Source organism: Scyliorhinus torazame, chromosome 4 (assembly GCF_047496885.1).
Source record: "Scyliorhinus torazame isolate Kashiwa2021f chromosome 4, sScyTor2.1, whole genome shotgun sequence".
Taxonomy (NCBI): Eukaryota; Metazoa; Chordata; class Chondrichthyes; order Carcharhiniformes; family Scyliorhinidae; genus Scyliorhinus; species Scyliorhinus torazame.
Window position 1 is genome coordinate 260,195,969 of NC_092710.1, and position 24,843 is coordinate 260,220,811.

The following is a 24,843-nucleotide window of genomic DNA, read 5'->3' on the forward strand; positions in this document are numbered from 1 at the left end:
TAACTCCCCAGGGACTCCCCTTAATAAAACAACATAGCATTAACCCAGGCCTTCCACTCTGGTCAATTTCACCTCTGGCTCCTAAAAGCTTTCTGGCCTTGCAAAACAATACTTTTTTAAAAACATGACTACTACAGTCAACCACACACTAACCCCAGGTTTTAACCCTTAAATTGCCAAATTTTTATAATGCAATATATCTAAAATCCTCAATTGATCACATGAGGAAACTTTAATCCCGTTTGCACAACTATTTTACCCAATAAAATTAAATTAAATAAGAGTTATCAAAGAGAATGGAGCAGAAGTAAGCAAGCTTCTGGGTGCAGCCAATATTGTAAACACACCCATATTTTGCAAGAACTTTGTATCGTAGGAACCCTAGGTACATAAATGATGAGAGTGAGAATAAGATTGCAACCTGGCAAAAGTCTTGCTGTTGCCTTGTTCTGCAAATCATGGAGTAAAGTTTGTGGTTGCACATTATTGTGTCCAAGAAAGCTGAAATGTATAAGGAATCAATAGCCAGTTCTTTGGAGAAATCAGTGCTATAGTGGTTACGTCACTAGAATGGTAATCCAGAGGTCCAGGTTTATGATGTGAGGACTTGGGTTCAAATCCCACATGGCAGCTGCTGGAATTTAAATTCAATTAGTAAGCCTGGATTATAAAGATAATCTCAGTAATGCTGACCATGTAAATATCAACACCTATATGGTTCCCCAATGCCCTTCATGGAAGGAAATACTCCATCCTTACCTGGCCTATATGCGATTCTAGACCCACTGCCCTCTGAAACTGTCTAGTAAGCAATTCAGTTCAAGGGCCATCAGGGATGGGCAATAAACATTGGCCGTGCCACATCTCATAAAAGAATAATGCAAAAAAGATTAGATTCAATTCGCCGAAAGTAAATTTAACAGTACAGAAAACCAGTAATGTCTTTAAAATTGTTATGCCAATTAGAGAGCGTAACAACTGTTTAACCTCCAGACACAGGTTAAAATTTTGTTTCAGGATTAAATTGCACCATAATTCTTACTGAAGGAAAATACTTAGCAGATCAAATAGAAAGTTGCATACCTGAAGGGCACAATGCAACACTTGTAGATTGTAGTGGTCCAGGAACAGAACTAAGCCAGGGAGACAACCCTTGTCTTTAACAATCGCTTCTCTATTCTGTGGTTCTGAAGCCAAGTCCCTCAGTTGACTAACTACAGACAAAGCATCCATCATCTTGCATGCCATTCACTGTAATTTTACACAAAGTTGGACCACAATTATTAAGTAATTATAATTCACAGATTTTAGTCATATCTGGAATTGCATTTTAAATTTGTTTTTGTATATTAAAATTATGTCAATACATAAATATAATATTCAAACATTACAACAGCCTTCTCCACATGCAACCCTATACAGTAACTAGTTCAGCTAATTGTGTATACACAAAGATATAATACATTTCATAATTCAGTGTCATAAGCAAAATTAACTATAAAGAATCAACTAGGAAGAGACACTTGGCTAACTGCATATTGATTGTATTTAATTCTATACAAGTAGTAGGCTTTAAACCGCAATTGATTCACTTTTGCCCTTATAAATAGGAACAGACTGAATACTGTGGTTGCTGGGTTAGGAGGTGCATGTTCATTCTGTGCATTTCTGTAAATAAATGTTTATAAAAAAGGGTGTAAAGAGTGGCATGGTAACAGATTTGGTAACAAATTCCGACAGAAAACTAAAATCCTAGTGGCCATTGTGGAATATGGTGGAAGTGTAAATTGTCAAGGCATGATAACCCTCTGATATTCTGAGTCTGACGTGGATATTTTTACATGGTTGAAGGTCTGGTCAAAGATAAACAAGCTATGGACATGGTATTTTGCTGCCTACAAAAAAAATCTTGCATTCATATAAGCCTTTTTTGTCACTACTGTATGTCTTAACTGTGCTTTACAAACAATAATGTGTTTCTGAAGTGTGATCACTATTATAATGCATGCAGCAAATTTGTGTACAACAAACTCCCACAGTAATGTAATAATGACCAGGTAATCTGATTGAGGGATACATTTTGGCCATGGTATCAGGGATAGCTTTCTTCTTCTTCAAAATAGTGTTATAGGATCTTTTACACCCCCCAAATGGGCAGATGGGGCCTCAGTTTAATGTTTCATCTGAAAGATTGCAACACATTCTCCCCGTGTCTGCGTGGATTTCACCCCCCAGCCCAAAGATATGCAGGTTAGGTCGATTGGCCATGCTAAATTGCCCCTTAATTGGGAAAAAAATAATTACGTCCTCTAAACTTATAAAGAAAAAAAAAATGAAAGATCGCAACTCCAACAGTGCAACACTCCCTCAGTACTGCACTGAAGTGCAAATCTTGATTTTTGAGCTCAAGCTCTCCAGCGGGACTTGAGCCCAGAACCTTTGATTCAGAAAATGTGTGCCTGAGCCATGACTGACACAAGTAGTAAAATCAGAAGTAACGCATTTTGTCAGTTGGATAGTGGTGAAAATTTGGATCTTCAATGAGAATTATTTGATTAGAATTACTGAAAAGCTAAATACCTTCTGTTATGATCCCAATCGGTGTTATAACTGGATGGGAAAATGCCAGAATGGAACCCTGGTTCAAAAGACTGTAACCGTTATTTTTTTAAAATGAAAATGTGGAGGAACAGAGTCATAGGATCACTAACTAGTTTTAACAGCAAGAAAAAAAAAAACGATACCCTTTTAGTACCCCCTCAGCTTCACAAGTTACAAATCTTAGGCTATAATGGTCTCAATAACATAATGCCTTTAAATACACAAATTGGTTATGGCAAAACTCACACTCCGCTCTGAACCCAAGTAAGTGTCTATGTATTTCTCCTCAGAATTCCCCCAGATGATTCCCCCAGCCACCTTGTCTCGGAGCTTTCACACGAGCGACTTCAAATCCATTTTCGAAAAGATACTTCCAAATCCTCTTTTAAACAGTGGGTTGCATTACAAATTCAGTTCAGGTTTTCCAAACTACTCTTTCAAACAAAGCTTCCGCACCACTTTTAACAAAGAATTCAGCTTCCAGGATGTACAACTCGCCTGTGAGGATTTGTTTGTTTTGACTGTTGTACGAACTGTTCACAATTTATTCAACTCTTGATTCCCCGACTCCATCAAAATGGCATCAAACTTTTTATTTACACCTGAAGTCTGTATTCCCACTTTAACTCTTTACTGCAACTGTCCTTTTTACTCACAACACTTTGCCTGCTTTTCCCTTGAATTCTCCTCTGAACAAAATCTTGTTTCGCTTTTGGGTCACGTTCTCTGACTTCCTAAGCATTCTTTCTGTCCACATTTCCTGGTTATCTGGACTGACTCTGGTTCTTTGGGAAGTCTGCCTCTTTGCAGCTCCCTTGTCCTGACAACTTGTCTCTTCGCGGCAGATTTGAGAGATGTTCACTCCCTGGTGTCCTATCTTCAACTGCAAATTGAAGCCAAATTTCAGCTAAAACGAAAATTCAGCTAAAGCTAAAACTCAAAAGCCTTCCTACTTTAAACCGATCCCCTGTTACTAAGCAACCATCACGTTTCTGCTAGGTTATTTACTTTTCACGCCGGAGCCATCTCGAAGCACAATGGAAGCACATTTTGAATTGAACAAACCCCATTGTTCAGCATGAATCTAACTATAGTTTATACCCTTCCTTACAGAGAAACACTAACTTAAACTCACTTAAAACTATACCTTATTTCTTATGTTTACCAATACAAATCTAAATCCCATAAAACTACCTTTTTGTTTTTGTGGTAACTTGACCACAAAAATGTAATGGAAATGCATTAATAAAGTTAATCTTCTTTAATATATTTTTAAAAAATAAGTTTAAAATATAGTATGGACTCAAAAGTGGGAGCAGCCAGCTAAAAAGCAAATTAACAGTAACAGAATAGAATTAGAACAACAGTTAAGTATGAAAAATACAGGTAACAACTCATGGCATCACAGCACTTACTGATGACATCAACAACGGATTTAAATAAGAAGATGCATAATCATAACACTTTATAACACTTCTACTAACACTAACATGCATAGTCAGAACTTAATAAGGTTTTAATGATAATAATCTTTGTCACAAGTAGGTTTACATTAACACTGCAATGCAGTTACTGTGAAAAGCCCCTAGTTGCCACATTCTGACGCCTGTTTGGGTACACAGAGGGAGAATTCAGAATATCCAAATTACCTATCAACACGTCTTTCGGGACTTGTGGGAGGAAACCGGAGCACCCGGAGGAAATCCACGCAGACACAGGGAGAACATGCAGACTCCGCACAGACAGTGACCCAAGCGGGAATCGAACCTGGGACCATGGTGCTATGAAGCAACAGTGCTACCGTGGAATACAGATGGCCCCTCTATGTAAGAATATACATAAAAGAACAAAATCCAATTTGGGATCCCTGGATTGTACTAGCTCTTAAATTATTCAATTATGCTCAGGTATTTGACGTAGACAGGCAGCTGCTTCTAACAGATGTTCAGTTCTCAAAAATACTATGTTAGATCAGATGCTTGCAGTCTTCAATAAGTTCCTGTAAATAAGTAATTTCCTTCAGCTTTCATGGAATAAATTAGACACTCCGACACAAAAGAACAGAAGACTCAATGTCAGATTGCGAAATAGTCCTGATTCCTGATGTAGGTATCAATACAATGGAGGAATTAGAGACTTGTAGGTGATGATGAAAACACTTATCAGATGTAGCTAATACTACAGAATACAAAATTGGAACAAAACTATCAAGTAAATAAATCCCAGGAATATCCAAGGAATTGTTAATACGTGCTTCAAGGTGTGATTTCAAAATGCTATAATGTGTGATCTTCCCCTAGTAAAGAGGCAGGGTCTTCAAAATATTAATAATCTTTATTGTCACAAGTAGGCTAACATTGCAATGAAATTACTGCGAAAAGCCCCTAATCGCCACATTCCGGTGCCTATTCGGGTACACAAGAGTGACAATACAGAATATCCAAATGACCTAACAGCACGTCTTTTGGGAGTAGTGGGAGGAAACCAGAGCACCCGGAGGAAACCCATGCAGACACGGGGAGAACTTGCAAAATTCGCACAGTGACCCAGCGGGGAATCGAACCTGGAACCCTGGCGCTGTGACATATGACAAAAAGAATTCTGAGGAACAGGAAGAAAATGATGATGATCTTGAATAAATCATGTTGGTCACAAGCAGTTTTAGTCCTGTAATGTGTAGGGCATAGATCTTTTCATTGTGCAGTACTAGATATTACTTGTGCTGTAACAGTATGTCGGACAGGTTGATTAAAATATTTTCTTCATTCACTAAGTGAGAGTTGATGGAAGGTGAAGGAATTTAAAAAATACTTCCTTTAGTTTGGTGAACTCAACAGATTGAGGTTACTAAAAAGAGTTGTATTTCCATGTAAAATAGCTTCAGTAAACCAATTTAAAGTACTGGTGTAGACTCTACTGAGATATGTATGCTGTTGAATAAATTTCTATGAAAAAGGCATAAACAAAACTTTTAAAAATCTATGTTTCCATAATAAACAAAACCATAAAACACAATTAACCAAAATTACACGATAGAAGAGACTAACCAGCAAAAGTACATATCAACTTAAATCCCCAAAACGAAATGAAACCCCCCAGCAACTGAAGGTGGCGAGCTCCTTAAAAAGGAAATGAATGGCTGTCATCTTAGTTGAAGCCCTTTTACCAAATCTCTAATGATGTACTTGACCTTCTCCAAATGTAAAAAAGGCATGAGGTCACCCAAGCAAGCCAAGGCACTAGCTGAAGTGGGAGACCTCCACCCAAGCAGAACCTGCCTCTGGGCTATCAACGAGGCGAAGGTGAGGACCTTCGCCTTCCTCCTGACTGAAGCAATGGCGAGTCTGAGAACCTAAATATGGCCACCAGTGGATATGGGTCCAAATCAGCATTGAATATCTCCGACACGTGTTGAAGAAAGAGGCCCAGAAGCTTACCAACTTGGGACAAGACCAGAACATATAAGTGTGGTTAGCAGGCCCCCAAGAGCAGCGCTCACTCTTGTCCTCCACCCAGAAAAAAATCCACTTACCTTTGCTTTAGTCAGATATGCTCCATGCACTGAATTGAATCAAACTTAGTCGAGCACATGAAGATGTGTGATTGACCCCGCAAAGGGCCTCACACCACACCTCACCATCCAGAATTGGACCCAAATCACCCTCCTATTTCATCCACACCTCACTCAACAGAGCTGACTCCTGAGAGAATATTATCATATATGCCCAAAATAGTCCCCCCATCAGAACTGGCCAAAGACAACATCCTCTTCAACAGGTTAGAGGTTGGTGCCAAGGGAAAGGATGGGAAAGCCTTGTGCAAAAAAAAAAAATCACTAATCTGGATGTACCTGAAAAGACTGGAACCAGGCAATTGGAATTTCTCCGCCAACTACTTAAAACTGGCAAATCTCCCCTCCGCAAAAAGATCTTCAAACCGTTCCCCTCCCATGACATAAAGGTGGAGTCCAAACCTGTTGGCAGAAAAAGGTGGTTGGTGCAGATGGGGGGATAGCGAAGACAGAGATAGCTTAGATGTTGCCTGAACCTGCTTCCAAATTCTCAGGGTGAACACCACCATTGGGTTCTGGGAAAATCTTACCGAAGAAAAAGGCAACGATGCGGTAAATTTGCACCAAGGCTGGAAACTGTGCAGGAACTTGCTTCCATTTGTCCCCATATGGAATCAGGATCGCTGATCCACAGCAATATCTTCTGAATAATGGCTGCTCAATTGTAAAACAATAAATTGGGTAAAGCCAAGCCCCCTGACTGTCTATCTCTTTGGAGAAAAGGTCCACGGATCGTTGGAGTCTTATCCACCCAAATAAAAGGACATTAATTTGTTGATTTTGTCAAGAAAGGACTTGGGAAGGAAAATGTGGAGACATTGAAAAAGAAATACAAATCTTGGGAGTACGTTAATTTCAATAGTCTGAACCTTGCCCACCAAGAACAGGAGGAGGCGATCCCACTTGTGTAAGTTGACCAGGAAACATTCATCTTGTCCAAATTAAACTTGTACCCAGAGAAGGAGTCAAAAATCCTAAGCAGCTTCATTATCTCATCAATAGAGGGTACTGGGTCCATAATATAGAGAAGTAGGCAATCTGCTCAAAGGGACACCTAATGCTCCATCCCTCCCCAATTTATTCCCCTCACTTGACAGGGGGCCTCAGCAATATAGTGGTTCTATTGCCAAAGCAAACAGGGGCGGAGACAGTGGACACCCTTGTCTCATGCTCCTATTCAACGGGAAATCACCAGAGTTCAGGGCATTCTTATGAATACTAGCAGTGGGGGCCCTATAAAGTAGTCGAATCCAGGAAGTAAACTTGTGGCCAATTCCCAAGAATCTTAAATAGATATTCCCACTCGACTCCATCAAATGCCTTTTCGGCATCTAGGGAAACAATCACCTCAGGTTCGGGCACTGAGGTGGGGAAAAGGACAATGTTTACCAGGAGACATATATTGGCCGTCAATAGTTGACCCTTAATGAAGCCTGTCTGATCCTCCAAGATCACCTCTGGAAGGCAGGACTCCAGCAGTTATAGCACTTTGGCAAGTAACTTACAATCCGCATTTAAGAGTGGGATAAGAGTGTCGATACGACCCACACGCTGTTGGGTCTTTGTCTTTCTTGAGAATCAAGGAAATAGAAGCCTGTGTGAGGGTAGAGGGCACTCTACTCTATTCTGGGCTAAGGAATCATTAAACATATCATAGATTATCATAGAATTTACAATGCAGAAGGAGGCCATTCGGCCCATCGAGTCCGCACAGGCACTTGGAAAGAGCACCCTACCCAAGGTCAACACCTCCACCCTATCCCCACAACCCAGTAACCCCACCCAACACTAAGGGCAATTTTGGACACGAAGGGCAATTTATCATGGCCAATCCACCTAACCTGCACATCTTTGGACTGTGGGAGGAAACCGGAGCACCCGGAGGAAACCCACGCACACACGGGGAGGATGTGCAGACTCCGCACAGACAGTGACCCAAGCCGGAATCGAACCTGGGACCCTGGAGCTGTGAAGCAATTGTGCTATCCACAATGCTACTGTGCTGCCCAAATATCTAGAATTAAAGACACCAACTGCTCCACAAACTTATTAAAAAATTCAATGGGGAAGCCATCTGGTCCAGAGGCTTCACCAGTCCGCATCAAGCCAATGCATTTCATAATTTCCTCTGGAACCAACGGGAATTCCAACTCCTTGTTCCTCTCCGCCTCCACCGCTGGGATGGATAAGCTGTCCAAAAAGTCTGTCATGACCAATCCCTCAGCTGGAGGCTCCGATCTAGAGACCTCAATAGAACAATTCAAAAGCCGCATTAACCTGAGGAGGGGAACAAACCAGTTGCCGCTTGAGTTGCATACCTGTATGATCTCCTGGGAAGTCGCCTGTCACTTCATGAGCTAAAAGGTGACTGGCCTTCTCCCCGTACTCATAAAACATACCCCTTGAGCGTTGCAGCTGGTCCATCGCTCTGTCTGTTGACAATCACCATGTGCACTTTGTAGGAGATAATCTCCCCCTAAGGACCACCTTAAGGGTTTCCGACAGCATGGAAGGTGAGGTTTTCTCACTTTTATTAAATTTGATATAGTCTCCAATGACAGTGGATATGCAGTCACAAAATCACTTGTCTGCTAATAATGTTGTGTCCAACCTCCATGGCGGACGCTGGGAGGGACCTAACTCTGGTGCCAAATTAACAAAGTGCGGAGCTTGGTCCGAAATCACAATCGCTGATACTCAGCAGCGACCACAGAAGGGAGGAGAGACCTATTCACCACAAAAAAAAATCAATCTGTGAGTATACCTGATGCACATGCGAGAAAAATGAAAAAAAAAAATTCAGCTGGGTGCAAAAAACACCAAGGGTTTACCCCCCCTCCGCCCAATCTGTTCCATTAAAAATAACAATGCTCTGGCCACCCCTGATGGAGTCAGAGATTTGGGCTTGAACCCATCCACACCAGGCTTCAGAATACAATTTAAAATCCAAAATAAGCTGATGCGAATCCAAATTGGGAAGGGAGGCCAGCAGATTATTAATAGAATTTGTATCATTCCAGTTTGGGGCATAGAGATTAACGAGAACCACTAGAGTGCCCACCAAAGAGCCAGACATTAATATGTCTGCCATTGGGGTCAAGACCTTAGAGGCAAAAAGCTGAACCCTTTTATTAATAATATTAATAATCTTTATTGTCACTGTTGGTGTAAATTTTCTGCTGAGACAGTGAACTTTGGACCAAGAGTGACTCTAACATGTATCCTCCAAAGACAATGAGTCAAGTGAGGATTAGTGCTCCACGGACTGCAGGAGCAATTATTCTAAGCTGTCAAGACAGCTGCGAGAGGAAGGGTGGCCTCTAAAACCACATCTCAAGACTGGCAACTCATGACCTTATGACTGGCAACTCATGACCTTATGTAATCACGCGCGCGCCATATTGATTGGGCGAATGTAACATACTGTATAAAGAATTGATAACTATATATGGAATGAACTGCGATACTAAGACATTGGCTGTATGTAAATGAGAATGTGAACTAATTCTGCTTTTGAAAGAGTATATTAACCCAGTTTAAGCCACAGCTCAGTGAGAAAGTATACCGGCAAGTCGGAGGGGTCTAGGACTTTCTCCCAGAGCTCTGCAACAATAAATTGCTTCTCTTGTTCACGTTAAGGTCTACTTGTGAATATTTTCACACAACAGTCACAAGTAGGCTTACATTAACACTGCAATGAAGTTCCTGTGAAAAGCCCCTAGCTACCACATTCCGGTGCCTGTTCGCGTACACAGGGAGAATTCAGAATGTCCAAATTACCTAGCAGCACATCTTTCGGAACTTGAGAGAGAAAACCGGAGCACCCAGAGGAAACCCACGCAGACAAATGTGAGGTGATGCATTTTGGAAGGTCTAATGCAGGTAGGGAATATACAGTGAATGGTAGAACCTTCAAGAGTATTGAAAGTCAGAGAGATCTAGGTGTACAGGTCCACAGGTCACTGAAAGGGGCAACACAGGTGGAGATTGTAGTCATGAAGGCATACGGCATGCTTGCCTTCATTGGCCGGGGCATTGAGTATAAGAATTCGCAAGTCATGTTGCAGCTGTATAGAACCTTAGTTAGACCACACTTGGAGTATAGTGTTCAATTCTGGTCGCCACACTACCAGAAGGATGTGGAGGCTTTAGAGAGGGTGCAGAAGAGATTTACCAGAATGTTGCCTGGTATGGCGGGCATTAGCTATGAGGAGCGGTTGAATAAACTCGGTTTGTTCTCACTGGAACGGCGGAGGTTGAGGGGCGACCTGATCGAGGTCTACAAAATTATGAGGGGCATAGACAGAGTGGATAGTCAGAGACTTTTCCCCAGGGTAGAGGGGTCAATTACTAGGGGGCATAGGTTTAAGGTGAGAGGGGCAAGGTTTAGAGTAGATAGAACATAGAACGATACAGCGCAGTACAGGCCCTTCGGCCCACGATGTTGCACCGAAACAAAAGCCATCTAACCTACACTATGCCATTATCATCCATATGCTTATCCAATAAACTTTTAAATGCCCTCAATGTTGGCGAGTTCACTACTGTTGCAGGTAGGGCATTCCACGGCCTCACCACTCTTTGCGTAAAGAACCTACGTCTGACCTCTGTCCTATATCTATTACCCCTCAGTTTAAAGCTGTGTCCCCTCGTGCCAGCCATTTCCATCCGCGGGAGAAGGCTCTCACTGTCCACCCTATCTAACCCCCTGATCATTTTGTATGCTAAATGATGTACGAGGCAAGTTTTTTTTACAGAGGGTAGTGGGTGCCTGGAACTCGTTGCCAGAGGAGGTGGTGGAAGCAGGGACGATGGTGACGTTTAAGGGGCATCTTGACAAATACATGAATAGGATGGGAATAGAGGGATACTGACCCAGGAAGTGTAGAAGATTGTAGTTTAGTCGGGCAGCATGGTCGGCACGGGGTTGGAGGGCCGAAGGGCCTGTTCCTGTGCTGTACATTTCTTTGTTCTTTGTTGACACAGGGAGAACGTATAGACTCCTCACAGTGACCCAAGCCAGGAATCGAACCTGGGACCCTGGAACTGTGAAGCAACAGTGCTAACCACTGTGCTACCGTGCCACCCATATTAATTTCTTCATGGTGGGGAAGGCAGTGTATCCACAACCTGAGGCCATTGCCAGAGGCCTGTCCCGCTATTATTAATAATAATAATAATTATTATTATTATTATTATGGGCAGCATGGTAGCCTTGTGGATAGCACAATTGCTTCACAGCTCCAAGGTCCCAGGTTCGATTCTGGCTTGGGTCACTGTCTGTGCGGAGTCTGCACATCCTCCCCGTGTGTGCGTGGGTTTTCTCCGGGTGCTCCGGTTTCCTCCCACAGTCCAAAGATGTGCGGGTTAGGTGGATTGGCCATGATAAATTGCCCTTAGTGTCCAAAATTGCCCTTAGTGTTGGGTGGGGTTTCTGGGTTATGGGGATAGGGTGGCGGTGTTGACCTTGGGTAGGGTGCTCTTTCCAAGAGCCGGTGCAGACTCGATGGGCTGAATGGCCTCCTTCTGCACTGTAAATTCTATGATAATCAAATAATAATCGCTTATTGTCACAAGTAGGCTTCAATGAAGTTACTGTGAAAAGCCCCTAGTTGCCACATTCGGGGAGGCCGGTATGGAAATTGAACCCGCATTGCTGGCCTTGTTCTGCATTACAAGCCAGCCGTTTAGCCAACCGTGCTAAACCAGCTATTCTCCGATCCCGACTGGCCGGATTCCCGACGGCGTGGATCTAATCTGGTCCTGCCATTCGGGATACTCGCGAAGCGGCTGCGGGCCAGGTCCGCGGTTTGAGTCCGCCATGGAGCACGGCACGGCCGCTGGAGGTCGCCGCCATGCGCATGCGCAGCCTCTGACCCAGACGTATGGGGGGCCGTATCGGCAGCTGGAGCTGAGAGCTCCACGACAGCTGCCTGTAGTCCCTTGCAAGGCTGTGAATCTGTGGCCTTTTGATGCCAGTTTTTCTGGTGTAAAAGATTACAGTTTTCATGATGGCTTGGGGACATAGTCCCTGAAACGGAGAATCCAGCCCCTTGTAACTCAAATGTTTGTGTTTGAGCTGATAATTCTGAGCAATTGAATGCAGTATTACAGGGCTGGATAGCGGTAAAGGTACACACTCAAAATCAGCTGTCTAAAAACTGGAGTTGTCGGAACATATGAACTAGGAGCAAAGTAGGCCGCTCAGCACCTGCTCCGCCTTTCAAGATGATCATGACTGATATGGTTATAAACTTTGTTCCACAAGGGCAAATATTCGCTCCCCATCCACCCTGTCAATACCCCTTAAAGGTTTTGATCAAGTCATCTCTTACTCTTCTAAACTCTACAATGACGGAGGGAAGGACACAAACCTAACCTCTCCAACCTTTCCTCATAAGACAACCCAGCCATTTCTAAGTTTGCAGATGATACAAAGATCTGTCGAGGGACAGGTAGTATTGAGGAAGCAGGGGCTGCAGACGGATTTGGACAGGCTAGGAAGTGGCAGATGAAATATAATGTGGAAAAGTGTGAGGTTATGCACTTTGGAAGGAGGCATAGGCTATTTTCTAAATGGGGAAATGCTTAGCAAATCAGAAGCACAAAGGAACTTGAGAGTCTTTGTTCACGATTCTCTTAAGGTTACCGTGCAGGTTCAGTCGGCAGTTAGGAAGACAAATGCAATGTTAGCATTCATGTCGAGAGGGCTAGAATACAAGAGCAGGGATGTAGTTCTGAGGCTGTAAAAGGCTTTGGTCAGACCTCATTTGGAGTATTGTGAGCAGTTTTGGGCCTCGTACCTAAGGAAAATGTGCTGGCCTCGGAAAGGGTCCAGACGAGGTTCACACGAATGATCCCTGGAATGAAGAGCTTGTCGTACGCGGAACGGTTGCGGACTCTGGGTTTGTACTCGTTGGAGTTTAGAAGGATGAGGGGGATCTTATTGAAACTTACAGGATATTGTGAGGCCTGGATAGAGTGGATGTGGAGAGGATGTTTCCACTTGTAGGAAAAACTAGAACCAGAGGACACAATGTCAGACTCAAGGGACGATCCTTTAAAACTGAGATGAAGAGGAATTTCTTCAGCCATAGGGTGGTGAATCTGTGGAACTCTTTGCCACAGAAGGCTGTAGAGTCCAAATCACTGAGTGTCTTTAAAACAGAGATAGATAGGTTCTTGATTAATAAGTGGATCAGGGGTTATGGGGAGAAGGCAGGAAAATGGGGATGAGAAAAATATCAGCCATGATTGAATGGCAGAGCAGACTCGATGGGCCGAGTGGCCTAATTCTACTCCTGTGTCTTATGGTCTTTAATTGACATGCATTTCGCAAACATTCACTCCCTCTACCACCGGCAAACAATGGCAGTAGTGTGTACCATCAATGGGATGCACTGCGGAAACTCATCAGGGCTTCTTAAATAGTGCCTTCCAAACCCACGACTGCTGCCACCGAGGACAAGGGCAGCAAATTCATGGGAATACCAGCACCTACAAATTCCCATCTAAACCACCCATCATCCTGATTTGGATATATATCGCTGTTCCTTCACTGTCACTGTGTCAAAATCCTGGAATTCCCTCGCTGGCGGCGCTGTGGGTGTACCGACACCACATGGGCTGTAGAAGTTTAAAACAGCAGTTCAGCACCACCTTCTCAAGGGCAATTAGGAGTAGACAATAAATGCTGGCCTAGGCAGTGATACCCACATCCCACAAAATGAATAAGAGTTTTCCATTTTTAGAAATGTGTTTAAGGAAAATGGGGCGGGACTATGTCCCCACGCATGTGTCAAAACGGTAGAGTTTTACGCCAGAAACACTGGCACCAAAGGGACAGGAATTCCTAGCCCTGCAAAGGGCTAGCAGGGACCCGGAGTAGATCTCGCAGCTTTTGCTGCAGATACGGGGCCCGCGCTTTGGGGTTGGAGTCTGCGCATGTGCACGGTGGCAGCCGCGCCGTGCTCCATGGCGGACCGGACAACAGAGCTGGACCCAAAAAGGACACCCCCTGATCGGCCGCATGCCAACCCTCAATGCCCGCAAAAGCATTTACCAGCTGCCTATAACGCCCCCCCCTCCCGACCAATGCAGCCGCGGACCGAGTCTGCAGCCACCACGAGAGTATCCCAACTGGCTGGAGCACATTAGTTCCACGCCGTTGGGACTTCGGCCTGTCGGGGGCGGAGTAGGCCTCTGGCAATGACCCCAGGTAGGTCCCAGACGGCATGGCGTACTCCCGCAGTACGCCGCTTTTCAGGGCCCACAGAATCGGGGAACTGGCGCTGGTCCCGATTCCTTGCGGGAAAATGGATTCTCTGCCTCCGCTATTTTGGGGTAGGGGTGCGGATAATCGAGCCCATGGTTGTTGGCCATCCTTAATTGCATTTGAGATGGTGATAAACCACCTCCTTGAACCACAACATTCCTAGTGGCGGCTATATACCCACAGTCCCCAGCAATCATGAAGAAGCAGTGATATAGTTTCAAATCAAGATGGTGTATGAACTGGATGTGGAGGGTGGGGGAGGGTGTGTTGCCGATGGTGGTGTTCCCATGTTCTCTTATCCTTGTTCTTCTACATGGGAGACATCACGGGGTTGGAAGGTTTTGAAGCAGCCAAACCGAGTTGCTGCAGTGTATTATGTAAATGGTACCATTGCAATCACAATGCACCAGTGGTGGAGGGAGTGCTATTTATGGTGGTGGATGTGGTGCCAATCCAGCAAGTTGTTTTTTTCTGAACAGTTTCAAGCTTTTTGCGTGTTGTTGGAACTCACTCGAGCCATGATGTGGAAAGTATCCCATCACATTCCAGATATGTTGTGTAGACGTCAAACTGGTTTTGGGGAGTCAGCTAGGGAATTACTCACTTCAGAATTCATACCGTCTCATCTCTTTTTCTAGCCACAGCATTTATATGGATGGTCCAGTTACGTTTCTTGCCACTGTTAATGAATAGGGTGTTGATTGTGGGCATTTCAGCAATAGTAATGTTGTTGGTGAGGACAAAGATAGCCAGGTTAATTTGACTGGCTATGCAAAATTGCCCCTTTATGTCCAAAGATATGGGGTTACAGGGATAGGGTGGGGTACTGGGCCTAGGTAGGGTGCTCTTTCATAGGGTTGACACAGACGGAATGCCCTCCTTCTCCACTGTAGGGATTCTATGGACAGATTGTTGACAAATGTGAGGTTATCCATTTTGATAGGACTAACAGCAAAAGGTATTATTATTTAAATGATAAAATATTAAAACATACTGCTGTGCAGAGGGACCTGGGTGTCCGAGTGCACGAGTCACAAAAAAGTTGGTTTATAGGTGCAACAGGTGATTAAGAAGGTGAATGGAATTTTGTCCTTCATTGCTAGATGGGTGGAGTTTAAGACTAGGGAGGTTATGCTGCAACTGTATAAGGTGTTAGTGAGGCCACACCTGAAGTGTTTGAGTTTTGGTCTTCTTAACTGAGAAAGGACGTACTGGCGCTGGAGGGTGTTCAGAGGAGATTCACTAGGTTAATCCCAGAGTTGAGGAGGATGGATTACGAGAGGTCGTTGGAATTTAGATCTTATAGAAACATATAAATTTATGAAGGGAATAGATAGGATAGATGCGTGGAGGTTGTTTCCACATGCGGGTGAAAGCAGAACTAGGGGGCATAGCCTCAAAATAAGGGGAAGTAGATTTAGGACTGAGTTTAGGAGGAACATCTTCACCCAAAGGGTTGTGAATCTATGGAATTCCCTGCCCAGTGAAGCAGTTGAGGCTCCTTCATTAAATGTTTTTAAGATAAAGATAGATAGTTTTTTTGAAGAATAAAGGAATATTCTGTTCAGGCAGGAAAATAGAGGCGAGTTCACAAAAGATCAGCCATGATCTCACTGAATGGTAGAGCAGGCTCGAAGGGCCAGATGGCCTACTCCTGCTCCTAGTTCTTATTGTTAGAATCGCTTGTCGTAGATGGTCATCGTTGGCTTGTGGGGCACAAATGTTTTTTAAAAATTTAGAATAGCCAATTAATTTTTTCCAATTGAGGGGCAATTTTTAGCGTGGCCAATCTACCTACCCTGCACATCTTTGGGTTGTGGAGGCGAAACTCATGCAAACACGGGGAGAATGTGCAAACTCCACAGAGCCGGGATCGACCCTGGGACCTCGGTGCAGTGAGGCAGCAGAGCCAACCCACTGCGCCACCGTGTTGCCCTGTGTGGCACAAATGTGACTTGTGACTGATTATCCAAAGCTTGAATGGTGCCCAGGTCTTACTGCACACTGGCACAAACTGCTTCATTATCTGAAGAGTTACAAATGGAACAAAACACTGAAACCACCAGCAATTTCCCCATCTTATGATGCAGAAGTCACTGATGAAGCAGCTGAAGATAGTAGGGCCTAGGATACTGTTTCAATAAGCAGAGCCATCTTCCTTCGTGCTAGGTTGACTCCAATCAGGCGAGATTTCTCTCCGATTCCTACTGGCTGCAAGATTTTGGTGACGACACATGGGAATGCTGCACGTAGTTTTAGTGTCTTGACCGAAGGAACAGCACATTTGTCCAAAAGGCTAGCAAAGGTTCACGTGGACTCGTTCCTGAAATACAGGGATTGTCAGATGAGAACTGATAAAGCCTGCATGCCCCAGAGGTTACAAGAATGCAAGGTGATCTCATTAAAACATAAAATTCTTAATGGCTTCTCAGGCTAATGCAGAGAACGATTCTGCTGGTTGGGTAATCTAGAACAGTGTTTTTCAAACTTTTTTTCTGGGGACCCATTTTTACCAACCGGCCAACCTTCGGGACCCAACCCGGCCGACCTACGCGACCCACGCCGGCCGACCTGCGCGACCCACCATTTTCTCTGACCTTGTTTGTTGCTGACAAAAATGGAGGAAATAGTTTTGGGTCCCTTTGGCCTTCCGAACTTGAAAAAAAAAAGAGGCTGCGACCATATAAAAAAAAAGTGGCTGCACTGCGCATGCGTGCCCTATCATCGGTGTGCATTCGTAGTGCAGCCGAATTTTTAAAATCTGTTCCTGGCCATTTTGAAGGCCGCTCACAGCCGGCATTATTAAAAGCCGGCTGCTGCGCGCGGATTTGCTCAGTGACCCTCCCGCGGGTCGTGCCCCTGAGTTTGACAATGCCTGATCCAGAACATGGAGTCAGTCCTAGAATTTGAGATGTCAACAATCTAGGACAGAGTTGAGGAGATTTCTTCACTCAAAAGGGTTGTGAATCTTGTAACTTTCTAAAACACAACTGTGCATGCTCAGTCAACATATTTAAGACAGATGTCAATAGATTTTTGGGGGTGTGGTAAACCACTGTTGCACCTGTATTAGGTGAAGTACGGTAGGACCTGTACTACAGGTTCGCCGGTAGTCCCTGCCTGCTGGCTCCGCCCAGGAGGCGGGGTATAAATATGCATGTCCTACAGCCAGCAGCCATTTCGCCAGCTGCTGTGGGAGGCCACACATCTGATAGCAATAAAGCCTCAGTTGGATTCAACTATTGTCTTCTGTCCAATTGATCGTGCCTCAATTTATTGCTATCAGTTTCTAAAGATGGACCTCCGTATCAAACCGGATTGCCTGCAGCTGGATCCGCACTCAAGCGACGCCAGAAAGGACATCCAGCACTGGCTTGCTTGCTTCGAAGCGTATATCAACACGGCACCAACCCCTGTACCGGAGGCTCAGAAGATTCAGATTTTATATTCCAGGTTGAGCTCCAAAGTCTTTCCGTTAATCCAGGACGCACCGAACTACGCCAAAGCCATGACTCTACTCAAGGACAAATACGCACAGAAAACGAACACGTTCTTTGCCAGGCACGCACTCGCCACTCGCTCTCAACTCCTTGGTGAGTCCAGAGAAGACTTCTGGCGGGCCCTAATCCCACTAGTCCGGGACTGTCAGGCCATTACAGGCCAACACTCAGACCTCCTTATGCGGGACGCTTTTGTGACTGGAATTGGGTCAGATCTCATACGCCAGTGGCTCCTAGAAGGGGCCACGTGCGACCTCGCAGGGACTAAAACGCTAGCGCTCTCAATGACGGTCGCCCTGCACAACGCCCAGTCCTACACCCCCAGCTGCGCTGCCCACCCCTCCTACGCTTCGTGGACCCCATAGACAGCCGCCCCAGCGGGGGCGCTGCCCACCCAATACGCTTGCGCTGCACGCCAGCCAGCGAACACCGGGTGCCACCGATGCTATTTTTGCGGCCAACAGAAGCACCCCCGCCAACGCTGCCCGGCCCGCACTGCCCTTTGTAAAGCCTGCGGGAAGAAGGGCCACTTCGCCGCAGTGTGCCAGGCCCACTCAGTAGCTGCTATCGCCCCCACCCCACTCGGTCACGGACAATGGGCGCTGCCATCCCCCCCCCCATAGACCACGTGCGGCCAGTGGGTGCCGCCATCTTCCCCCTCCACGCAACACGTGCTTTTCATGGGCGCCACCATCTTGTTCCACCCCAAAACGTGGGTTCCATTTTGTAACCCTCAAGATCTTCGGGCGCCACCATCTTGTCTACCCCTCAGCACATGGGCACCACCAGCGTTCCAGGACCCGGGCTCACCAGCCGCCCCATTACCCGACGACCAACCAGGACTCGCCTTCATGTCAATCGGCCACTCTAGTCCACATAACCTGATCAATGCATCCACCAGCGTGAAAGTCGATAGACATGTAACCACCTGCCTGCTGAACTCCGGGAACACCGAAAGCTTCATACACCCAGATACGGTAAGGCGCTGCTCCCTCACGATACACCCCGCCAACCAAAAAATCTCCCTGGCCTCCGGATCCCATTGCGTAGCGATCCGGGGGTACTGTACGGTCACGGTCCAGGGCGTAGAATTCAGCGGGTTCCACCTCTACGCCCTCCCTAACCTCTGCGCTGCACTAATCCTCGGCCTGGACTTCCAGTGCAACCTCCAGAGCCTAACTCCGAAATTCGGTGGGCCCTTACCACTCATTCCTGTGTGCGGCCTCGCGACCCTAAAGGTCGACCCACCTTCCCTCTTTGCCAATCTAACTCCAGATTGCAAACCCGTCGCCTACAGGAGCAGATGGTACAGCACCTAGGACAAGACCTACATTAGGTCCGAAGACCAGCGTCTGCTTCGAGAAGGCATCATCGAGGCCAGCAACAGCACGTGGAGAGTTCAAGTGGTAGTAGTTAAAACTGGGGAGAAACACCGAATGGTCGTGCACTACAGCCAGACCATCAACCGGTACAGGCAGCTCGACGCATACCCTCTCCCACGCATATCTGACATGGTTAACCAGATTGCGCAGTACCGAGTCTTCTCAACGGTAGACCTGAAATCCGCCTACCACCAGCTCCCCATCCGTAAATCGGACCGTCCATACACTGCCTTCGAGGCAGACGGCCGCCTATACCACTTCCTTAGGGTCTCCTTCGGCGTCACAAACGGGGTCTCGGTCTTCCAAAGGTAGATGGACTGAATGGTCGACTGGTACGGGTTGCGGGCCACCTTTCCGTACCTAGACAACATCACCATCTGTGGCCATGATCAGCAGGACCACAACGCCAACAGTAGAACAGCAATGGCAGGAGTTTCTGGGAGTAATTGAGGACACAGTACAGAGGTTCATCCCAAAGAAAAGAAAGGTTATCAGAGGGGGGATTAGGCAGCCATGACTGACAAAGGAAGTTCGGGAATGCATCAAAGCAAAAGAGAAAGACAAAATGTGACAGAGTAGTGGGAAGTCAGGAGATTGGGAAGGCTACAAAAACAAACAGAGGATAACAAAGAGAGAAATAAGGAAAGAGAGGATCAAATATGAAGGTAGGCTTGCCAGTAACATTAGGAATGATAGTAAAAGTTTCTTCAAATACATTAAAAACAAACGGGAGGCAAAAGTAGACATTGGGCCGCTCCAAAATGACGCTGGTAATCTAGTGATGGGAGACAAGGAAATAGCCGAGGAACTAAATAAGTACTTTGCGTCAGTCTTCACAGTAGAAGATGAGTAATCTCCCAACAATTCAGGAGAGTCAGGGGGCAGAGTTGAATATGGTAGCCATCACAAAGGAGAAAGTGCTAGAGAAACTAAGAGGTCTAAAAATTGATAAATCTCCGGGCCCAGGTGGGCTACACCCTAGAGTTCTAAAGGAGATAGCTGAAGAAATAGTGGAGGCGTTAGTTATGATCTTTCCAAAGTCACTGGAGTCAGGGAAAGTCCAGGAGGATTGGAAAATTGCTGTTGTAACCCCCCTGTTCAAGAAGGGAACAAGGAAAAAGATGGAAAATTATAGGCCAATTAGCCTAACCTCGGTTGTTGGCAAGATTCTAGAATCCATTGTTAAAGATGAGATTTCTAAATTCTTGGAAGTGCAGGGTTGGAATAGGACAAGTCAGCATGGATTTAGTAAGGGGAGGTCGTGCCTGATAAACCTGTTATTAGAGTTCTTTGAAGAGATAACAAATAGGTTAGACAAAAGGAGAGCCAATGGATGTTATCTATCTTGACTTCCAAAAGGCCTTTGATAAGGTGCCTCACGGGAGACTGCTGAGTAAAATAAGGGCCCATGGTATTCGAGGCAAGGTACTAACATGGATTGACGATTGGCTGTCAGGCAGAAGGCAGAGAGTTGGGATAAAAGCTTCTTTTTCGGAATGGCAACCGGTGACGAGTGGTGTCCCGCAGGGTTCAGTGTTGGGGCCACAGCTGTTCTCTTTATATATTAACGATCTAGATGATGGGACTGGGGGCATTCTGGCTAAGTTTGCCGATGATACAAAGATAGGTGGAGGGGCAGGTAGTATGGAGGAGGTGGGGAGACTGCAGAAAGATTTAGACAGTTTAGGAGAGTGGTCCAAGAAATGGCTGATGAAATTCAATGTGGGCAAGTGCGAGGTCTTGCACTTTGGAAAAAAAAGAATAGAGGCATGGACTATTTTCTAAACGGTGACAAAATTTATAAGTGCAAAGGGACTTGGGAGTCCTAGTCCAGGATTCTCTAAAGGTAAACTTGCAGGTTGAGTCCGTAATTAAGAAAGCAAATGCAATGTTGTCATTTAACTCAAGAGGCTTGGAATATAAAAGCAGGGATGTACTTCTGAAGCTTTATAAAGCATTAGTTAGGCCCCATTTAGAATACTGTGAGCAATTTTGGGCCCCACACCTCAGGAAGGACATACTGGCACTGGAGCGGGTCCAGCGGAGATTCACACGGATGATCCCAGGACTGGTAGGCCTAACATACGATGAACGTCTGAGAATCCTGGGATTATATTAATTGGAGTTTAGGAGGTTGAGGGGAGATCTAATAGAAACTTACAAGATAATGAATGGCTTAGATAGGGTGGACGTCGGGAAGTGGTTTCCATTAGCAGGGGAGACTAGGACCCGGGTGCACCAGCCTTAGAATAAAAGGGAGTCACTTTAGAACAGAGATGAGGAGAAATTTCTGCAGCCAGAGTGGTGGGTCTGTGGAATTCATTGCCACAGAGGGCGGTGGAGGCCGGGATGTTGAGTGTCTTTAAGACCGAAGTTGATAAATTCTTGATTTCTCGAGGAATTAAGGGCTATGGAGAGAGAGCGGGTAAATAGAGTTGAAATCAGCCATGATTGAATGGAGGAGTGGACTTGATGGGCCGAATGGCCTTACTTCCGCTCCTATGTCTTATGGCCAACCTTGTTAAATTTCTCCACACCACTACTCTCCTAAACTTCATTTACAACAAGAAGTGTGTGTTCGGCACAAACCGCTTATCCATCCTCGGCTATGTGGTCCAGAACGGAGTTCTGGGGCCCGGTACCGACCGCATGTGCCCCCTCATGGAGCTCCCCCTCCCCCACTGCCCCAAGGTCCTCAAACGCTGTCTGGGGTTCTTTTCGTAATACGCTCAGTGGGTCCCAAACTATGCGGACAAGGCCCACCCAGTCATACAGTCCACCCAGTTTCCCCTGACGGCCGAGGCCCAACAGGCCTTCGCCCGGATCAGAGCTGATATTGCCAAGGCCACAATGTACGCTGTAGGTGAGACACTGCCCTTCCAAATAGAAAGCGACGCATCAGACGTCGCCCTTGCCGCCACCTCAATCAGGCAGGCAGGCCCGTGGCATTCTTTTCCCGCACCCTTCGTGCCTCAGAAATTCGGCACTCATCTGTCAAAATGGAGGCCCAAACTATCGTTGAAGCTGTGCGGCATTGGAGGCATTACCTGGCCGGCAGGAGATTCACTCTCCTCACTGACCAACGGTCGGTAGCCTTCATGTTCAACAACACACACCGGGGCAAGATAAAAAATGATAAAATCTTGCGGTGGAGAATCGGGCTCTCCATCTATAATTACGAGATTATGTATCGCCCCGGCAAACTCATCGAACCTCCAGACGTCCTATCACGAGGTACATGTGCCAACGCACAGGTAGACCAACTCCGGGCCCTGCACAACAGCCTTTGTCACCCAGGAGTCACATGGTTGTACCACTTCATTAAGGCACGAAATCTGCCCTACTCCGTTGAGGACATGAGACAATCACCAGGGCCTGCCAGGTCTGTGCGGAGTGCAAGCCGCACTTCTACCGGCCGGACCGCGCAAGCCTGGCGAAGGCCTCCTGCCCCTTTGAACGCCTCAGTGTGGACTTCAAAGGCCCTCTCCCCTCCACCGTCACACATATTTTCTCAGTGTGATCGACGAATACTCCAGATTCCCCTTTGCCATCCGATGCCCCGACATGACATCTGCCACCGTCATTAAAGCCCTCAACACAATCTTCACTCTGTTCGGTTCCCCCGCCTACATCACAGTGACAGGGGATCCTCATTCATGAGTGATGAGCTGCGTCAGGTCCTGCTCAGCAGGGGTATCGCCTCCAGCAGAATGATAAGCTATAACCCCTAGGGAAACGGACAGGTAGAAAAGGAGAATGGAACGGTATGGAGGGCCGTCCAGCTGGCCCTACGGTCCAGAAACCTCCCGGCCTCCAGCTGGCAGGAGGTCCTCCCTGATGCACTCCACTCCATTCGCTCAATACTCTGCACTACCACTAACAATACACCCCATGAACGTCTTTTTGCCTTCCCCAGGAAGTCTACATCCGGGGTGTCGTTCCCGACTTGGCTCGCAGCTCCGGGAACCGTGCTTCTCCGTAAGCACGTCAAACTCCACAAGGCGGACCCGTTGGTGGAGAGGGTGCACTTGCTCCACGCAGACCCCCAGTAGGCCTACATGGCGTTCCCGTACGGCCGCCAGGATACTGTCTCCCTCAGGGACCTGGCACCAGCAGGTTCCACCCCCACACATCCTCCGCCAACCCCCCCACCCCGCCCAACGATGAAGAGGATTTTGCACGCTCCCAGTCACCATCGACCAGATCAGCACCAACATCGCCGACACCACTGCGTCGCTCCCAGAGGAACATCAAGGCCCCGGATCGGCTAAACCTCTGACCGGTCCACCGGACATTTGTTTGCTCAGTTCTTGTAAATATTAACTCATTGTTGTATATAGTTATCCACCACCCACGCCGGACTCAATTTTTACCAGGGGGTGAATGTGGTAAACTGTTGCATCTGTATTGGGTGATGTACGGTAGGACTTGCATTACAGTTTTGCCGGTAGTCCCTGCCTGCTGGCTCCGCCCAGGAGGCAGGGTATAAATATGCATGTCCTACAGCCAGCAGCCATTTCACCAGCTGCTGTGGGAGGCCACACATCTGATAGCAATAAAGCCTCAGTTGGATTCAACTATCGCCTTCTGTCCAATTGATCGTGCCTCAGGGGGTACTAAGTGGACGAGGCCACACGGTAGCATTGTGGATAACACAATTGCTTCACAGCTCCATGGTCCCAGGTCGATTCCGGCTTGGGTCACAGTCTGTGCGGAGTCTGCACATCCTCCCCATGTGTGCATGGGTTTCCTCCGGGTGCTCCGGTTTCCTCCCACAGTCCAAAGGTGTGCAGGTTAGGTGGATTGGCCATGATAAATTGCCCTTAGTAACCACAATTGCCCTTAATGTTGGGTGGGGTCACTGGGTTATGGGGATAGGTTGGAGGTGCTTGGGTAGGGTGCTCTTTCCAAGAGCTGGTGCAGAGTCGATGGGCCGAATGGCCTCCTTCAGCACTGTAAATTCTATGATAGTGTGCGACGGCGGAGTTAAAATAGATTGGCCATGATTTGGAGTGGCAAGCGGGCTCCGAGGATCACGTGGCCTAGTCCAGCTACTATTTTCGAAATGTTCCAAAGGGTGAATCTCAGTTATTGGGAGACCACAGCACCATGGAGTTAACAGAGCCTTCCAACTCGCACCCGATTGCGCTAAAATTCCCATTGCAAATGTTGACCTGAAAACATGTTAAAACGTTGACGGAGGGTATTGTTTGGGGCAAACTGGCACAATGCATAAACTAAACTGTTAAACACACGTTGGAAAGGAGACGGTTACATGTTGACGGGGAGCACGGACATGGCACCATTTCAGGCCGATTCATACCTCAGCCGCCACAGCAATAAACTGACCTACACTCAGTTACAACACCCCAAAACAATCGGACCTGCCATACCGCTTAACTGGAGTTGCGATTATCGCAAGTGGGAAGACCGAGAAACAGGATCCGGGGGTGGGGGGGGGGGGGGGGGCGTTGGTTTGCGAGGGGAAACTTTGAAACCTCACCGCGAGACTGA

At 46.4% G+C, this 24,843-nt stretch overlaps 1 protein-coding gene across 3 annotated transcripts in view; it reads right to left on the reverse strand.

The window, feature by feature from the left end:
* Nucleotides 1–24,781, reverse strand: part of armc1l (armadillo repeat containing 1, like) — a 123,740-nt gene extending 98,959 nt beyond the window's left edge. For all 3 annotated transcript variants that reach the window (XM_072499689.1, XM_072499688.1, XM_072499687.1), the window contains exons 1-2: nucleotides 24,723–24,781; nucleotides 1,084–1,251 (exon numbers count right to left, since the gene is read on the reverse strand). In XM_072499689.1, coding sequence (XP_072355790.1) covers nucleotides 1,084–1,248 — 165 coding nt within the window. In that variant the 5' untranslated portion in view covers nucleotides 1,249–1,251; nucleotides 24,723–24,781. The remainder of the gene's footprint in view (nucleotides 1–1,083; nucleotides 1,252–24,722) is intronic.
* Nucleotides 24,782–24,843: the final 62 nt, after the last annotated feature.